Raw genomic sequence first — 13,859 nt, forward strand, 5'->3', positions numbered from 1 at the left:
ACTTCAGTGGAGTTACGCTGATTTACACCAGCAGACGGATCCAGTTCATAGTTTTCAAGTCAGCACATGCCTCTTACTAATGAGCTTGGATCTCCTTCACAGAGGTGGTTTTGCTTAGAATCATCTCCCTCACAGGGGTATTTGGAGGATTAACTAGTTACTAGTTGATGTTTGTGCAGTACTTTGTAGATGGAAAGTGATAAGCATTATTATTATTAGAGATGGGCCTGAACCAAAACCCTGGATCTGAACATTGAGAAAGATCAGATTCCATGTCCACCTTTTAAAATTGGGCCCTCTCTCTAGAATGGAGATAAATTAAAAATCTGGATTCAAACACCAACCTTAGAAATTTGGAGGATAGAAACTGTGAACCCAGATCTGCATTTGTGTGGCTCAGGCCTGTTATTGTGGTGAGTGATACTGAAATGTTACAGTTCACTGTTGAAGTTTTGGCAGGTTCCTTGGCATGGGAAAACCTTGAGGAATCCATAAATAAACACTATATCTGAAGGCTCTTCTTCTCCCCGTCCTTCTCTATAACTTTTCTCCACCCCCTGCTGATGTATGGTAGTTTGTGTCTGATGAGGCACAACATCCCTGTATAAACCCTCATACAAGGGAAGGGTAGTGGGGGTATCAGCAAGGGTATTCAGTACCATAAGGCTTGTTTTGAAATGGTGGGGAAAGGTAGTCGTCCCCTGTGGTCCTGCGCCCCCACCCCCACCCCCAATGGTATTTAGCTGGATGTCCACACTGGACCATTTTGCAGGTAGTTAGTGTTTGAGGGGGTTTAAAACTTCAATAAAGTGTCAGCCTCCAGTTGAACCAAAGTTACTGCGTGGAATCTTCATTCCTGCTGAGTCAATGACTGTGGCCGAACTGCTAATGGTTTTGTGGGAAATTAATGCTTTACACACAAATGGCCCATTAATAATGTTAACACTTACATAGAGCTTCATAATCACTGAATAATTCAGTCCTCACAACTCCCCTGCAAAGGTTGTCGATCAGTATTGCCCCTGCTTTACAAAGGGAGCGGCAGGTGAGCGTGGGAGGGAAGTTGGAAGACTAAGGGCTAGTCTACACTACAAGCGCTAGAGCAGCGCAGCTGCACCACTGTAGCGCGTCTGGTGAAGAAGCTCTATGCTGACAGGAGAGAGCTCTCCCATTAGCATAATAAAACCACTTCCATGAGAGGCAGTAGCTAAGTCAGTGGGAGAAGCTCTTCCACCAACATAGCACTGTCCACACCAGCGCTTAGCTCGGAGTAACTTAGGTCACTCAGGGGTTGCTTAGAGATGTCACCCCTGAGCGATATAAGTTATAGCGACATACGTGGTAGTGTGTACAACTCTAAGTGGCGTATCTCTACATACTTCACAAGTGGAAGAAGGAGGCAGAGTTGGAATAGAACTGGGGAGTTCCTGATTCCACATCCTGTGCTCAGGTCTCTAAGGCTACCCCCTTTGTTACAGGGCTGCATATCAGGTCCAGGGTTGTATTAGTTTATGTAGCTATAAAAATTGCTTTAGCTGACCGGATTCTGCTTGATCTATATTATGTGACATATATTTTTATTCAGTTGAGAACCTTTGAACCCAGGTTCATAAGCAAATCTTGCTCTTATAAGACTTCAAATCATTGAGCTAATGGGAACAACTTAAGAAACATTTAGATTTGCTGAAAATACAAAATGACACTGGGAATTGCATGAAATTGTTAGGAGGCCAGTGACTATTTTATAACTATTTACAGTTGGTTCTGTGATGGCAAATATTTAGCAAGAGGCACTTGCCTTCCCTGCTGGCCTCATCTCCTGCTGCCTATTTAATTAATTATTCATTTTAGCTAAAGAAACAGATATTTTCTAAGACTCCCATCCTCATTCCCCTTGCAATTAAGCATTGCAGATAATACTTACATAATGTATATCTGTATAATACATTTTCCCCTTTATGAATTTACAGGAAGACTAACCAGACTGTCCAAGTAACTCAGGAGTTTCTTGAATATCATGTGAACGGAGATGTGAGGAAGGGGCCCATTTCAGATAACTACTTATTTACCCCAAATGGATCAGCTGTTGAAGAATCAGAAGCAGTGGGACTGGAAGTTGTTTCTGGAAACCTAGTGAGAGAGATCAGGCAATATTTTTACAGGTAAAGGTACTTGGGTGTGATTGAACCTCACTTGGATTTTTCATCCTCTTTACACATGTGGGAGTAATCCTGTACAGCAGTGGTCTCCAACCTTTTTATGCCCAAAATCACTTTTTGAATCTAAGGGCAACCCAGGATCTACTCTGCCCCTTCCCCGAGGCCACGCCTCTTCCCCAAAGCCCTGCCCTGCTCACTCCATCCCCCTTCTCTCTCTCTGTCGCTCACTCTCCCCCACCCTCACTCACTTTCACCGGGCTGAGGTAGGGGTTTGGGAGGGGGCTCTGGGCTGAACCTGGGGCAGGGGGTTGGGGTGCAAGAGGGAGTGAGGAGTGCAAGCTCTAGGAGGGAATTTGGGTGCAGGAGGGGGCTCCCGGCTGGGACAGGGGATTGGGGTGCGGGAGGGGGTGTGGGTCTGGGAGGGAGTTGGGTGCAGGAGGGGGCTACAGACTGGAGCAGAGTGTTGGGGTACAGGAGGGGGTACAGGGTTCTGGCCTCTGGAAGGGAGGTCAGGCCTGGGGCAGGGGTTTGGGGTTGCAGGAGTGGGTTTGGGGTGCTGACTCTGGGAGGGAGCTCAGAGCTGGGGGCTGGGGTGCTGGCTCCAGGAGGGGGCTCATGCTGGGGGTTGGGGTGCAGGAGGGGGTTTGGGGTGCAGGAGGGGGTATGGGATGCTGGCTACAGGATGGGGCTGGGGGTTCGGGTGCGGCCTCCCGCCGGGCAGCACTTACCTCTGGCAGCTCCTGGTCGGTGGCAGGCGCAGCAAGGCTAAGGCAGCTTTCTGCCTACCCCAGCCCCACACCACTCCCAGAAGGGGCCAACGCACCCCTGCAGCCCCTGAGGGGGGAGGCATGTGGCTCCAGATGCTGCCCCTCTCTGCAAACACCGCCACCGCAGCTCCCATTGGCCACAGGTTCCCATTCCTGGCCAATGGGAGCTGCAGAGACAGTCCTTGCAGGCAGGAGCAGCACGCGGAGGGAGACCCCTGCCCCCCCGCGGCTGCGCTGGCTGCTTCCAGGAGCAGCGTGGGGCGGGGGTATGCAGGGAGTCTGCCTTAGTGGCAGCCCCACTACACCACTGCAGATTGCGATCGACTGGGAGATCCTCTAGGATCGACCAGTCAATCGCAATCAACCGGTTGGTGACCACTGCTGTACAGTCATCTCTAAACAGTTACATGTGTGTTGTACAGCTCTTAGTGGATTCTATTTAACATGTGACTGGCGAAGAAGACATTGGTTAAGTACCTAGTTTAATGGTGCAACTGTGAATTTTGTTGTTGAGGTGAGGAAAGTTAGAAATGTGGTGTGTTCAGTTGTGGGTTGGTTTGTTTGTTTTTAACATGGAGTATCCGTGCAATTCAAAAACAAGATTCAAGTCTGCTGAGATCATGAATCTTCTATTTTGGTTGAATTTCGACAGGTCTCTAATTAGAGTACAAACTGCTATCTGCACATTGGAAAAAGAGCTAATTAAAGATAAAAGAGGGAACTGAATCCCCAACAATGAGGCATTCGGATCACTCTTCTTTGAACTCTGAAGAACTAGCTACTTTTTCTCTATTTAAGAGTATTTACAGTCAACTACCTTTTAATTTTTTTATTAGCTGATCGTTGTTTTATTGAAGTTTTCTGTTACTTTAAGTGAAATTGCAATGCACAAGGATGGTTATTATGTCAAGAAAGATTTGGAATTACTGTACACATAGAAGATATAAAATGGAATTTGTATATGAAAATTCATGTTCTTTAGATGGGAAAATTGAACTCAGGTTTATTTATATCTTCCCCGAATGTAAACATATTGTTTAAATTGTTATTTGCAATACTTGTCTGTGTAGCAATTCAACTGGAAAGTAAATATGTTCTAGATAGACTTTTCATTTGAATAATATTCATTTTGTATGTAAGGAGTTGTTTTTTTTGGGGTTTTTTTTGCTCTATAGTAATAGAAGTGTCTACTGTAGTCTATACTTATGACTGTGAGAGTAAAAACAAGATAATATCCTTCCACTTAAGAGTGTATTAAGGAGAAATGACAGAAAAATAGCTATAATTTTAAACAATCCAAAATAAGAACATGATGTAAAATACTGCAGGTTTATTAATAATGCAAACTGTGACCTGATATTAGTTTAACTTGCTAAACTTCATATTATTTACCCTCTTGTTTTGTAGGAATATAACTGCTCAGGATTACATGTATGTGGCATATTCAAGAATCTACAGTGTACCAGGAGGTTATGATGATAAGCTGCTTTGCCACAGGATAGAACAAGAATACAGGGTTGGACCTTTGGAACTAAATCGTGAGGCAATCTTCAGAACAAGCACAAATTTAAACACTAAGCAGACACTTCACACTGACAACAATGGCTATCAGATGCAGAAGAGACCATACAAGGCCTATGTGAATAATAGAGTGGCTCGGGTAGGCATAAAGCTGTAATCCAAAATCAAGTGTGTATCCTGTTCGTGCTCTGTTATGTTGCACAAACTTAATGTTTTTGTCGTTTGATTTATTGTTTGTCTTCAGAACTATTATCCTATGGTCCAGACTGCCTACATTGAGGATGACAGCATGAGGCTGATTCTGCTTGCAGAAAGATCTCATGGTGTCTCAAGTCAAGGAAATGGGCAAGTGGAGGTAATGATTGAAAATGTTTTTACAATAAAACAGTAATTTCATGGCTCCCTGTGATCTGAATAAAGCATGATGGCTGATGACTGTTCTGGCATTTATCTTCATCATGCAGGTGATGCTTCATAGGAGACTGTGGAATAACCTTGAGTGGGACCTGAATTACAATCTCACTTTGAATGACACCTCGGTGGTTCGGCCAATGTTCTGGCTCATTTTAGGAACTAAGCCAGCCGCTGATGTTCTGTATCGGTCAAGTGCTCTGGCTTTAGAACACAGACCAGTTGTTATGTATGGAGAGCTAACAGGTAACTGTTCTACTTACCTTTTTTAAAACTAAGAATTGTTCCTTTCTTTTGCCTAAAGTCAGACTCCTAAGTCTATATTTAGGCACCTAAACAGCTGGCCTGCCTTTTCCAAGGTGAGCACCCACGATTTCTCATTGCCCTTTAAGAGGAGGTGCTGGATGATCAGCACCTTTGAAAATGGGGCTACTTTTCATGTGCCTGGCTCTATAGATTTAGGAGCCTAACTCTAGGCATCCATTGGCTGAAAATCTCGGCGACAGTAGCTAACTGAGAGAACTTTTGAGTCCAAGTTTAAAACATCTTTCAAATAAAAAAGACGTGTAGTAGAATAGCAGCAGCAAGACTTGATGAAGCATGCTTTACTGGGGCACTAATATACTTTTCAGCCAGTTCAAGTCATGCTGCTTTCAGCTTAGTACCTCAGAACATCTGAAGAGAGAGTGCCTCACCCACTCCTGGTCTAGTTCAGACAGAGGGAGGGCACACTCTGCCCCTCCAAAAGCAATGCAGTGCCACTGGCCAGGGTCCTCTTTCTTGACATAACCATGTTTTACATGATAGCTTTTTTTTCTTAATTTCACATACAGACAAACCAAAGCTGCATCGAGAACTTCATTCTGTTCAGGGAGATCCTGTAACCCTCCCAGCCAACCTACATCTCCAGACTCTAAGCATTCCTGGGTGGACATACAGCTCCAACCACACTGAGCAGCTACAGAATATTTACAAAGGTAGGTTCTCTTTTAGCGGTAAGTCATTTGTAGATGGAGATTATTCAGTGTGTAACACTTACAAAGGCTATTTTTCTCTACCTCCTTTATTTTGTGATTATTGTTATTAATTATCTGTATTACAGTAGCACCTGAACTAGGTCAGAGGCCTCTGTGCTGCGCAGACGTATAATAAAGACAGACCCTGCCTCAAAGAGTATAAGGGTCATTTAAGCACCCAACTCCCTTTGAAAATATCCCCCATGAGATCTTTGAGGTAGAGTCTGTCTCTTACTAGATGTCTGTGCAGCACCTACACAATGGGGCTTGGGCTGGATTAAGGCCTTCAGATTCTACTGATGTAAATAAGTCAATGCGAGTTGGACATTTCCCTGTGTTTTGTACCTTTGAAAATCTCTTCCTGAAATCTTAGTTTAAGACAAGACACATGAGGTGAGTAACTTCCAACAGAAACCTTGAGTTTTTAGCATTAAATAATAAAACCCGTTTTGGTTTTTTTAGGTATACAAAAGCAAGAGGATGCAGACTTCAGACGTGTACTTCTAAGAATCAGGCATATGTATGAAGTGGGAGAGGATCCTGTGCTATCACAGCCTGCAACAGTGAATCTGAAAGTAAAATTAATCACTCCTGCTAAAGCACCGCTTAGGGGTTGTCTACACGGTGGGGTAATGCGCTCTACTGAAGTGTGATTTCTAAATGCACTAATGTGTTGTGCATTAATTGGCCCATGTAGAACTTTCTGGTGTGCACTAAAGTGTGCTTTAATGTAGAACTTTTTCAAATTGCACTATGTTAAAGTGCAATAGAGAACCTTTAATACACAGACCAGATACCATGCATCACATTAGCATGCTTTAGAAATCACCCTCTGTAGAACACATTACCCCACCATGTAGATAAACCCTCAGCCTATCTTGGACTGCTGAAGAGGAATCTTGTTACAAAAACATAACCTGCCTCTTCCTTTAATTGGAAACTACTAAAAAAATGGACCCACTAATGCTGCTACTGAGACTACTGGCAAAACTCTGCCTCTTGCTGAGGTTAGAGTTCATTTTTTCCCCTACCCTTCACCACAAGAGCCATTACTAAGGCTACGTTTTAGTCACAGGTATTTTTAGTAAAAGTCATGAACAGGTCATGGGCAATAAACAAAAAGTCACTGCTCCGTGACCTGTCCACTAAAATACCTGTGACTAAATCTTACCTGCTGGGAGGGAGGCGCTCCTGAAGACTGCTGCTGGGGTGGGGAGGTAGCGCGGGATGACGCCTTTTCTGGGGGGGGACAACTCGGGGTCCTGCTGCAGCCTGGGGCGGCCTGGGGCCACCTGCCACTGCTGGGGGGGGGGGGCGCAGCCCGTGGCCCCACTGCCGCTGCTGGTCCGGGCGGTGAGGCGGCCCGCAACCCCGCCACTGTTGGTCCGGGCGCAGCCGCCGCTGGTCTGGGCAGGGGGCAGCCCGGGGCCCCACCACCACTGGGCCCAGACTGCTGCTTCAGGGCAGCGCTGGGAACCAGCTGCCTGGGGCTGCCAGAGCAGCGGCCGGTGTGGCTGGCCCTGGGCTTCCCCAGCTGCTGGGGTGATCCTGGGGTTAGCCGCACCAGCGCTGCAAAATTCACGGAGGTCACGGAAAGTCATGGAAGCTGTGACCTCTGTGAATGCTTCGCAGCCTTAGCCTTTACCCGAGCTGAACAGCCATCGCATTGACAGTAGAAAAATGTGCACAAGCATCTGTAGGATTGGGCCTATTGTGTAGATATTAATGTAATATTTGCTGTGATAACTTGAATGTTATAGACACCTGTCTGTGATTTCTTTGTATCTAATGTTGCAAGTAGCACCTGAGATTACTGAAATGTGAAAGCTTTAGAGAGGGTAAACATTATTTTTTCTCTATTTTTTTCCCCCCGTTGTTTTTTGTGCATTTGACTGCAATATGTGTCTGATCACTTTGACTGTATCTCTTGTAGAGACAGTTTCCCCTTTTGATTGTTTGGGCAGCAAGATTTTTTTAATTTTATTTTTAAATAGGAGATTGTGATTGTGACACCACAAATCCTGGCTGGGGAACACAAGGGCAGGTATAACACCTGACATGGGATTTCTGCTTGACTAGGGATGTGGCAAAAAGAGCAGGAGTACTTGTGGCACCTTAGAGACTAACACATTTATTTGAACATAAGCTTTCATGGGCTACAGCCCACTTCTTCGGATGTGGCAGTTGACCCAAAAGAGGAGGCTGCCCTCTTCAGTGTCAAGAACACGATATCTAATAAGAACAACGAGGAGTCTATCTAATAAGTGCCCTGGTGACTTAAAAAGGGGGATCCATTTGTGCTGAATCATCTGTGGTGGTTTTAAAGTATACACAGCTCTGATAGTAATTGCTGAGAGCGTTATACTTTTGAGATTACAGATCAAAATTCTACCCTTGCCCAGCTGCTCACTGAGCAGATGAGAGCTGCAGTAGGCATTCCGTTAAGTAACATTAATTGGATATCTTGGGATTTCTTTTTATGTAGTCTCTGCTGAAAGGGTTGGGAACAGTGGAGTTGGTGGAAGAGCGGTCGCTCACAGGAACCTGGGACATAAACACTTTGGAGCGATGGAAATGGAAATCAGCACAACATATAAGCAAAGGTGGGTGGGAAACTAGATTTTGTTTCCTTTTTTCAAGCCCCAACCTGTTGACAAGATATTGTTGTGTTAACCGGGGTTCTTTCAACCCAAAGCTCTTGGTAACTTTTACTCTGTGCGAGGAGGTGTCAGGAAATAAATCAGGGGAGACACGGCCGTCCGACCGTTAGATGGCTGGCACAAACAGGACAACACGAGTGCTTTCACTTAAAGCTAAACTTTACTTAATCTCAAGCACTTACACACGTCTGCAACAAGATTAGTAAAACACCCCCAACCCTTGATAATTACCAAAGCTGAGTGTGGCTTTCGGGTGGCACAGTGGCAGCCCGTCTGCCAGTGTGGAACACAAGATGCATCCAGAGGGAGAGGCCAGTCCAAAGAGTCCCACCTATCTCAAGCTTTTCCCCTTATTTATACATTAGTAATAGGACATGTCCCTTAAAGAAAACTTGTCAAGCAAACAGTTCCAATGGGCAAGCAAGAGGCTCCTTCTGATTATTGATTAACCAGGTGTGGGTTTTTCCAGAGTCTGCACCCCCAATAGACATTCCTGAGGGTACATCCTGCTCTTTTAAAATGCATGTATCAGCAACTTCAACACAACTCTTATCAGGAAGGACGCGGGGTCAAGCTGCCCTTTCTGAGGCATCCTAACCCCCCGCCCCCGCCTTGGTCAAGCTGCATGGCCACTTTACAGCCTGCTGACCACTTTACTGGTTTGCCAAAGTCTCCCTGTACAGATGGTATTTTCATTGGATGTTGCCGCTCAGGAAACAGTCTCACTGAGCAGATTCAAATGACCTAAAAGAGTTGTTATAGGTGGGGTTGGTAGTACAGCATATTATTAAATTTGCCTAAAACTTCCCATTATAAGACCCTGTTTTCATTACTTAAAACTTTGCCAAACTTTAACTGTTTGTGTGAAACTTTATATATTGGGAGTCTGCCTCAGGCTAAATGTTCTTCATAAATTTCAGCCAAAATTATTCAGCTATTTCTGAGAATGAGGCTAGGGAAAAGTATGTAGTTTTATGCGTGATAAAAAATGGTGGTGACCTCATCTTTGAGAAATTCAGCCAGCCTCCTACTTTAGAGCAGGAACTTGAAATTTGACAGATGAGTGGCTTTTGTGTGAAGGATATCCCTTTTGCCAGACCTGTGAAAATCTGCCCACATTTGGCCAAACATTGCAGATTGCACATGCTTGGGAGACTTGCTAAAACTTGGCAGCTAAATTCCCCATACATTCCGTCTGTCCGGAGCATGCTCCTATCTGGGGCGGAGTAGGATTTTCTCTGCAATTGCTACTCTGGGCTGCTGTGAACCAGGCTGGATCCAGGCATTGGTACTGAGAGCAGCAAGACTGTCTCTCCTGTGCTCTCAGTGACTCTCTACTGGGCCCAGGCACCATGGAGGAGGAAGCAACCTGATTCAAAAGCAGAGGGTGACAAGAGCTAGACCATGGAGGAAGGGTAGGGGAGTAGATTGGGACAAGGATTCTGAGGGGAGGGTGGGATACTGGAACTGGAGGCTGGCTGGGGAGGATGTAAGGGAAAGGAAAACTATGGGATGGGAGAGTGGCAAGATTGAGGTTGGCTGGGCAAGGAGACTGTGACAGGGAGCCAATGGGGTAAGAGGAGACAGATCTAATGAGGAGCCAGGGTGTGGGAAAAGAACTGGGATTGGCTGGGCAAAGAGACTGGGACATGAAGCCAAGGGAGCCAGATGCTGAGACTGGAGGAGGAGCCCGGGGTGGGAAGCTGGGAGCCAATGGGGACAAGGAATGTGGGTGGGGTAAGAAGTGACTGGAAGCCAGGAAAGACAGTACAGATAAGGAAATGAGAGGGGGGAAATGGGACTAACTGGGCAAAGAGGTGGGAGAAGGAGCTGGGGGAGTTGTAGTGGAACTGGAAATGGTCGGGCAAGGAGACTGGGACAGGGATGAGAAACCTGTGGAGACTGGAAGCCCACAAGAATAGAATTGGGATAAGAAGCTGGGTGGGGAGGAGACAGAACTGGGACAGGGATGGTGCAGAAGGGATCAAACTTTTGGGGGAAAGGGTAAAAGAGCACAGCCCCCTTGAGATCCTGGAATAGAACTCAAGATTCTTGAGTCTTACCATTCCTCTGATGTCAGCAGATGACTGAGAAACCCCCTGGCAAAGTGTCCATCCGTGCTGATGACCCACATCGGTGTCAATATGATCCCATGTGACGGAAATTCTCTTTTTTTCACTTGGTTGTTTTAAGAACCTAGGATATCTTATCCCAAAAAACCCTATGTTAAAAGATCATTATTAAGGTTGCAAAGTCAAGCATTCAGAAGTTAGGAAACGCTGAAATAAGGTTGCCCATGCAATCTTAATTCAGCCCCCTTATGAGGATACATTACGATACAGTCTTTAATTACACGGTCATGTACTTTTTTTTCCACAGGACCCCATCCTCACTCATTGCACAGGATGGGCGTCCTCTGGAATGAGTTGTGGTTCTGTAGTAAAGGAGGTTGTTTTCTGTAGGACCCCTGCCTCCTTTGTTGCAGGAGTTGGAAGGTGTGTAGTGAATGAGGCAGGGGATTGCAGGAAGAGAAAGGACAGTCTTATGATTAAGGCAGTTGAATGTTGCTCTAGAGAATTGGATTCTGTCCCTGACACAGAGTTCCTATGTGATGCTAGACAAGTCACTTAAATCAAACTTTTCAGCGGTAGTCACTAATGGTATGTTCCTCATTTTTCGGGTGCCTGATTTGAGACTGGGATCTGATTTCCAGAAGTAAAGCCTTTACATCTGCAGCTGAAGTCAATGAGAGCTGTACTTTGAACATAGAAATATTATATAATGCTAAGTGCTCTGAAAAATCAGGTCCAGGTGTCTCAAATTAGACATGCAAAGTTGGGGTACTTGACCTTAATCTCAGGGTTTCTCAGTTTCCCATCTGTAAAATGGAGATGATAATACCCCTCCCCCTTATCTCAAAGGGGTGTTGAGAAGATAAATTAATGTTTTTGAAGCACTTAGATACTGTAGTGATGTGCACCATAGGAAAGTCAATGAGCAGGGTTTGTATAGTGCAGTAAATAAGGTCTGGAGCCACATATTGAACAATGGAAATAAAACAAAATATTGAATAGTTGCTCATTAAGTGAGCACTGTCCATTCTGTGCACCGACTCTCAGTAGGTGCAATCTTGGACAGAGGACTGGTATCTATCAGAGTAACGCTCAGACCCTAGTTTGTGCATTTGTTTACTTTTTACCATAATTCATATAAGAGGTGGTTAGAAACCCAGATCAGAAAACCCACAGACTTTGGGGAAGTTGAGTTCCGTATCCAAAATGTGTGGTTTGGGCTAATTTCAAGTTTGTTTGTGGTTGTGTATTTGTTGTATTGCACAGAGGCTGGGGTGGTGGTATTTTACTTTGTTTCTGACTTCTATTGCATTTTTTTCCTTTTTTTAAGCATCTTACTCTATTTGTGGTTCTGGGTTTTGAGTTATGGTTTAAGGTACACAGAAGTTGCAGTAGTTAATATTGAATGTTAATATAAAAAAAAAAGTTTCTTGAATTGTAATCTTGGCCAAGCCACTGACTGCATGACCTCGAGAAATGCAGGCAAACATAGGTAAGACACTAAGAGCTCGTCTACACTTAAAACGCTACAATGTCAGAGCTGCGCCGCTGTAGCGCTTCAATGTAGACTCTCCCTAGAGTGACAGGAGGAATTCTCCCATTGGCATAGGTAATCCACCTCCCAGAAAGGTGGTAGCTAGGTCAACAGAAGAATCCTTCCATCATTCTAGTTCTGTCTAAACTGGGGATTAGGTTGGCTTAACTACACGTTCAGGGATGTGGATTTTTCACACTCCTGAATGACGTAGTGAATCAGATTTAATTTTCTAGTGTAGACCAGGCTTAAGTGAACTGCAGAGCCACCTCAGCAAAGCAGCAGTTTTGGAATATTAAGTGTTGGATTTTTCTCTCCATTTGCCTGGACACTCTGGAAATGTGCACCTTTTCTTCTGCCTGAGTGTATCATTAGGGTGGGACTAGTATCAGTAGCATGAGGCAGAGAGTGAAAGGTGGATAGTTTACAGTATATTTTAAAATGATGAATGTGTGTTCCTTAGAGTTATAGGTGCAGCTGTTTAAATTAGAAAAGAAAATCTGTTCAAACCTAAGTGGATCAAAAATGTTGAGACAACAAAATACTGTGTGCATTTGATTTGAAATAAAGCTTTTCAGAATAAATGACAAATCATAAACACCTGCATTTTTGTATTTTATAGGGCTCTCCAGTAATACAAAGAAGACCACAGAAAACTCTACTGTGACTATTCACCCAAAGGAAATTAGGACCTTTTTTGTGTACTTTCAAGGTCAATGAAAGTTTGCAGAGTATTCCTAGGCCAACTGTTGAGTAACCTGCTGTTTTTTTTTTTTTTTTTAAGAAATGAAGCAACCGTTTTGAGAACTTTTTTCCTAGTATTGTAAATGGAAGGAATAATTATTCTGTAATAAACTGTAAAACTTGATTAAATTATCAAAATTAGTTGCTGGTTCATTTGCTTCTTTTTAAAAGAAATGACCCCTTACTTTCTTAGGTCAGCTATTTAAAACATGCTTTTCTTGAAATTAAAAGTGTTTAACTTGAAAATAGGAAAAAAAGAGGAAAATATCTGACTGGCTATGACTCAATCTATACTGCAGTACAAATGTATCAGCCAGGACATGAAACTGGGAAGCTGTGATTGTATTTCTTTGCATTGTTAAATCCATTTCAGTTCTATCTATTTTTAAATTTTAAAAATGGTGGGCTTTGCCTGGATTATTTAGTCTCTTGTTCTCATAAAGAATGTAAAGCTACAGTTGCCTGCCAAGTTCAGACAACATATACACTGATTGTGAGAAATGTTCATTAATAACTATATTGGGAAGGAGTTACATGTGAAGGATTACATTTAGGGTTATAGAAGTGTTTGTTACAAATAGTAAGAACTGCATTTATTTAAGGTAATCTATTTTTTTTAAAAACACACACTGGTGTTCTTTATTAGCTAAAGAAATGCTCATCATCATAGAGAATTGGATTTTTTAAAACAAAATGAAATATGTTTCTCTATTATCTGCTCAACTCTACTTAATGTGGCGCTATGGTGCCTCATTGTGCTGTCATATACACCTGTGTAGATATGCTGAATGAAATGGAGTTACTCCAAATTTAAACCCATGTCTCTGAGATCAGAATCAGGTCTGTCATTTTTAGTATTTTGAATTGCATCAGAAACTGTGAATTCTGCTTGCTGCAACATGGTGCAAAATATTCCATGCTGTCTCCCTGCCTAGAGGGAGAAAAAAGGGAAAGAAGAACATAGAGCAAATGGGG

General features: G+C 43.8%; 1 protein-coding gene across 2 annotated transcripts in view; it reads left to right on the forward strand.

The window, feature by feature from the left end:
* Positions 1 to 12,979, forward strand: part of MAN2B2 (mannosidase alpha class 2B member 2) — a 58,220-nt gene extending 45,241 nt beyond the window's left edge. For both annotated transcript variants that reach the window (XM_065405134.1, XM_065405135.1), the window contains exons 12-19: positions 1,971 to 2,162; positions 4,334 to 4,586; positions 4,692 to 4,802; positions 4,912 to 5,110; positions 5,692 to 5,835; positions 6,337 to 6,449; positions 8,360 to 8,477; positions 12,763 to 12,979. In XM_065405134.1, the coding sequence (XP_065261206.1) occupies positions 1,971 to 2,162; positions 4,334 to 4,586; positions 4,692 to 4,802; positions 4,912 to 5,110; positions 5,692 to 5,835; positions 6,337 to 6,449; positions 8,360 to 8,477; positions 12,763 to 12,860 (1,228 nt within the window). In that variant the 3' untranslated portion in view covers positions 12,861 to 12,979. The remainder of the gene's footprint in view (positions 1 to 1,970; positions 2,163 to 4,333; positions 4,587 to 4,691; positions 4,803 to 4,911; positions 5,111 to 5,691; positions 5,836 to 6,336; positions 6,450 to 8,359; positions 8,478 to 12,762) is intronic.
* Positions 12,980 to 13,859: the final 880 nt, after the last annotated feature.

The sequence above is a fragment of the Emys orbicularis genome, chromosome 5, assembly GCF_028017835.1.
Source record: "Emys orbicularis isolate rEmyOrb1 chromosome 5, rEmyOrb1.hap1, whole genome shotgun sequence".
Lineage (NCBI taxonomy): Eukaryota > Metazoa > Chordata > Testudines > Emydidae > Emys > Emys orbicularis.